Source organism: Leguminivora glycinivorella, chromosome 3 (genome assembly GCF_023078275.1).
Source record: "Leguminivora glycinivorella isolate SPB_JAAS2020 chromosome 3, LegGlyc_1.1, whole genome shotgun sequence".
Taxonomy (NCBI): domain Eukaryota; kingdom Metazoa; phylum Arthropoda; class Insecta; order Lepidoptera; family Tortricidae; genus Leguminivora; species Leguminivora glycinivorella.
Window position 1 is genome coordinate 28,163,393 of NC_062973.1, and position 5,079 is coordinate 28,168,471.

General features: G+C 49.3%; 1 protein-coding gene across 1 annotated transcript; it reads left to right on the top strand.

Moving 5' to 3' along the window:
* The first annotated feature begins 2,335 nt into the window (after positions 1–2,335).
* LOC125224977 lies at positions 2,336–4,837 on the top strand. The gene has a single exon (XM_048128494.1). It carries the CDS (start codon positions 2,336–2,338, stop codon positions 4,835–4,837), a length of 2,502 nt encoding a protein of 833 aa, XP_047984451.1.
* The last annotated feature ends 242 nt before the right edge of the window (positions 4,838–5,079 follow it).

A 5,079-nucleotide genomic window follows, 5' to 3' on the forward strand; every position in this document is an offset into this window, starting at 1 on the left:
GGTAAACGAATCTATCATCCAGAAAGGAAGTGTAAGTATATCAAGTAACAAGACTATTGAGGCTTTGTATAAGTATAACTTAGTCATTCGTTATACATTATTAATGTATACGTATTAAGGTCATTGAATCCATGTATGAATACAGTCCTAAACAAAGTACCTCCTGTGCAATTGGTAGTATTGGTACTACAACAGTTCAACTTTTAATTGCCTTGGTTAACAGGCTACAACTTAACCTTAGACTTTTTGTCTGGAGAGTTCTCTCCCAGTTCCCTAATATTTTTTGTTAGTTATTTACCCAATATGTATGTACTTTCTGTTAAGCCAAGGATTGGCATAGGCTAACAACGCCTAGGCGGCTAGACGCGCGTGTGCGAAGCGTTTTATTTGTAATTTGTACACATGTAATAGCCAACATTAATAAAATTCCGGCAAGACATCTGTCAACACCTGTTGAACACACCTGTTTTTCAAGACATCTGTCAACACCTGTTGCATACCTGTTTTAGAATATTAAGGCTACGGGAACGCTTATTAATCATTAGTATCATTACCAAGTTTCCTGGAAAATCTAGAATTTAGTAGTTCGCCATCTAGTAAACCCAGTTGAACATGTTTTACTGAACATATCACTTTCCGAAGATGATAAAAATTTACCGATTTCTGATTTATTTATGTGTATTGACCTAATTACCCAACTAGCAATTTTCTCTTACGGATATACGATATACTGATTTAAGAACTAAGGTGTTACAGCAGACTTACATGGGTCTGGGCTATGACAATAAATCTTAGTAAATATTAATAAGTGTTCCCGTAGCCCTAAAAGTAATGATTCCTCCTTGCCTTATCCCGGCATTTGGCACGTCTCATGGGAGCCTGGGGTCCGCTTTGACAACTAATCCCAAGATTTGGCGCAGGCACTAGTTTTTTTTTCGCCTTCGGTTACGTTAGTAACTCAGTTTTACAAAATATGTCTATGTGTATGTGTGTATTACGTAAATTATACTTAGTAAATATTAATAAGTGTTCCCGTAGCCGAACCCGCGACCTCCGGAACGAAAGTCGCTAGGCTACCAGCGCTTCTACCCTAACAGTAATGATATCCCTTCCAAAATATAAATGTGAAATTAGAGCCAAGTTCAATATGTGAATAGCAACGTCACGCGGAACACCTTGACTTAAGTAAAATGGATTGTATTCATATGAACAAATAGTCAAAAGATGGCTATCCCGGCTAAAATTACGGCGTCGCCCACATTTGGTCGTAAGTAAAACTAAAACATACTTAAATAAACATCCAACTAAACAAACTTCAAATGAATGTTCACAGTTCTGACAAAAGATGGCGCTACTCACTAAAATCTACAAAGATAAATGGCGCTATTAAGATTTTCTTGCGAACCATGGGCTGATTTTACAAAAACAGTGGTTAGGTAAGGTTTGAGTTAGGTTAGGTTTTGAGTTAGGTTAGGTTTTGAGTTAGGTTAGGTTTTGAGTTAGGTTAGGTTTTGAGTTAGGTCAGGTTTTGAGTTAGGTCAGGTTTTGAGTTAGGTCAGGTTTTGAGTTAGGTTAGTTAGGTTAGGTTTTGAGTTAGGTTAGGTTTTGAGTTAGGTTAGGTTTTGAGTTAGGTTAGGTTTTGAGTTAGGTTAGGTTTTGAGTTAGGTTAGGTTTTGAGTTAGGTTAGGTTTTGAGTTAGGTTAGGTTTTGAGTTAGGTTAGGTTTTGGTTAGGTTTTGAGTTAGGTTAGGTTTTGAGTTAGGTTAGGTTTTGAGTTAGGTTAGGTTTTGAGTTAGGTTAGGTTAGGTTAGGTTAGGTTAGGTTAGGTTAGGTTAGGTTAGGTTAGGTTAGGTTAGGTTAGGTTAGGTTAGGTTAGGTTAGGTTAGGTTAGGTTAGGTTAGGTTAGGTTAGGTTAGGTTAGGTTAGGTTAGGTTAGGTTGGGGTGCAGGTGGTAGACCTTCGTGGTGCACCCTGGGAGGGGGAGAGTAGCCGCTCAGTTGCGCGTTCGCTACTTATCCCTCTGCGAACTACCAGTCACAGTGTCGGCAAGCAGTTGAGTAGGGATGACTAGCCTTCAAGGCTTGCGGCGCGGCGGGTCTGGCGGTCACAGACATGTGGCTGCTGGATGGGGTTTCGGCCCCCCGTCGGGCAACCCGTAACCCGCACTGAGCGGGCCGGGGGCGCTACTCACTGAGAGCAGCACTGCGTGGAGTAAACCACTATAAAAATCCCCAATCCTAAGGTTTGCGGCGTGCCGATGGGATGAGTGGCTGGGGGGAACCCAGTCACTAGCGTCGCAAAGGGGGGCATACCCCTTTAAAATAGCAAACCAAATCATGAGTGGCAATGACATTGTAAAACTACCCCAGGAGGTCCCAATCCTCCGTGTCACCACAGAACGGGCATCCATGCCGGATGCCCGTACTGTGGTGACATGCCGCCCACCGTATTCTGGGGGGGCACACCACTCGAGGGAAACTGATAACGACCATGGCAAACGTACAACTGACACTGAGGACGCTGATTTGGATATTGTTAAATGGAATGTGGAGGACTGCGACCTGACGTCGCACTCCGACACAGGGACCCTAAGGCTAAGAGGAGGCGGAGGACGTGGTGCTGGCCGTTCGACGTCACGTGATTCTAAGGGCCGATTCACTCGTGGCACGGCACCTAGGAAAAATATGGAGGCAGCAGGGGAATCGTCTAGAACGGTCCTCCCATCAGATAATGATGACGACTCAGAGACACAAACAAACGTGGGAGAGAACCGAAGGAGTCGTCCTAAAAGTCGTCAAAAAAGAGGGAAGAAAAATAAAAACGTGGGGGAAAGCAATACTGGAACGGATGAAGATAAGGCGGAGGAAAAGGGATATATAGGGGGAGGATTGGGAGATCTACCTTCGTCATTTTCAGAGGCCTCCGAAGACGAAGGAGATAACCCAAACGAAGATGACTCGCTTATGGAGGTGCAGGAGGCTAACCTGAAAAGGTCGAAGCGCAGCAGCGACGAAGACGCCCCAGAGCGGAAGAAAAGCGCCGCCCCCAAAGCAAAGGGAGCCTATGTCGGACTCCAAGCGGCCAAAGCACGCTTGCAGGAGTCTCAATCTGATGAGTCTGAGGGGGATGATATCCACACTCCGCGCGAGAGATCCCCTGATGTCCCACAGCTGGCGGAGTCCCCGGAAGACCCCGGAGAACGGGTACGTCTCTGTGCCCAGACAGTAATGGCTGAGGCCAAAAAAAGCGGTAACCTAAAGGGAACCATATGGGGCAGCATAAATAGAGCGTGCAAAGAGCTCCTGAAAGTGGCGGACTCCCTGGGTGAGTCTGAAATTATTCGCTCACTAAGAGCTGATAATAAGAGGATGAGGACGCAATTAGCGCAACTCGAAAGCGAGACCAAAGCGTTGCGCCGAGCATTCTCTGAGCGGCAACCGGTGGCCCCGACTCCCCCAACAGAGCAGTCGAGCGAGGTGAGCACCACTGACCTAATGCAGGAGATGTCGGCCTTACTGAACAGGACCCTGGGTAAGTTCAAGAGGGAGATGGTCATAACCATTGGGGAAAAAATCAACGCCCGCATTGAGGGCATTGAACATCGCCTAATGCCCGAGACAACCCTGCGGCCTCCCTTGGCGGCAGACCGGAGGAAGGCAACTGCGCCTCCCACAGCGGCGACCGACCGTACAGTTCGTCCAGGAGATCTGCCAGAGGACCCATGGACCCCATTGCCCACACCCACGCCTACTCCGGCACATGTCCCTGCAGCGAGATCTAAAAATACGGCAGGGAAAGCAGTAGCGGCAACAGGGTCAACGCTCATGCCTCCCGCGAGAGCTGCGCCTGGCCCAAAACGAGCAGGGGGGAGAAAAAAGGGACCCACTGAAACACCCCAAGTGGTCACTTCCCGTCCCCAGAACCAGAACCAGAACCCAGAGGACTGGACAGAAGTACGGAAGAAAGGGAAGAAGAGGAAGAAACGCCACGGAACAAACACGGCCAAAGCTGCAAACCCGCCAACTCCGGCACGGCGAAAGAAGCTGCCGGTACCGAAGTCTGCTGCCATAGTAGTTGCGTTGAAGCCGGGGGTAGAGGCATCATACGCCTCTGTAATGGCCAAGGCAACCACGTCACTCAAACTGGCGGAGGTTGGGCTTGAGCACGTGACAATGCGGAAGACAGCAGACGGTGCCCGCATTATAGAAATCCCAGGGGCGGACAATGTCAGGGCCGCTGATGACCTCCGCGACAGACTCGAAAACCTGGTGGGAGATGTAGCGAGGGTATACAGGCCGGTTAAAATGGCAAGGATACAAGTAGCCGGCTTGGATGAAACGGCTACCCCAGAGATGGTGGCGAATGCGGTAGTGGCAAAGGCGGGCTGTCCACAGGAGGTTGTGAAAGTGGGCAACATCCGAATGGTGCGAATCGGAGGCGGATCGGCCCTGGTGCAGTGTCCGGTCACGGCTGCCAACACTCTAATAGAGGCCGGCCGCCTAACAGTCGGATGGGTCTCTGCCCAAATTCGGGCGCTGGGAATCGAGCCTATGCGTTGCTATAGGTGTATGGGGACTGGACACACCAGGGCAACCTGCCCCTCGGAGGTGGACAGAGGAGAGCTCTGCTACAGGTGCAGCAAGCCTGGGCACAAAATGGCTGAATGCAGCTCGGAGCCGTTTTGCGCTGTGTGCCATCGTGCCAAGCTTCCGCACAAGCACCACATGGGAGGAAGAGGATGCTCTCCCCCCAAAGTCAAAGGTCTAGATACCCCTGCTCGGACCCCAGTGGATCCAGCAAATAAGGAGTCCCCAATGGAGGTTAACACGATGCCGTAATGCAGGGTTGCCCTCAAGACAAAGAAATACTGCAGTGCAACCTTAACTGCGCCGTCAGAGCACAGGACCTGCTCATGCAGGTTATGGCAGAGTGGAGGATTGGGCTTGCGGTAGTGGCTGAGCCGTATGCGGTCCCTCCGAGGCCACATTGGTACGGATCAGTGGACGAGAGGGTGGCCCTCGTGGTGCCTGCCATGGGTAGTCACGCCCCATTAGTAGGGATCCAAAAAGGGCAAGGGTTC

Coding starts and splice junctions, on each gene's coding strand:
- LOC125224977 (XM_048128494.1), top strand. CDS start 2,336: ATGAGTGGCAATGACATTGTAAAACTACCCCAGGAGGTCCCAATCCTC.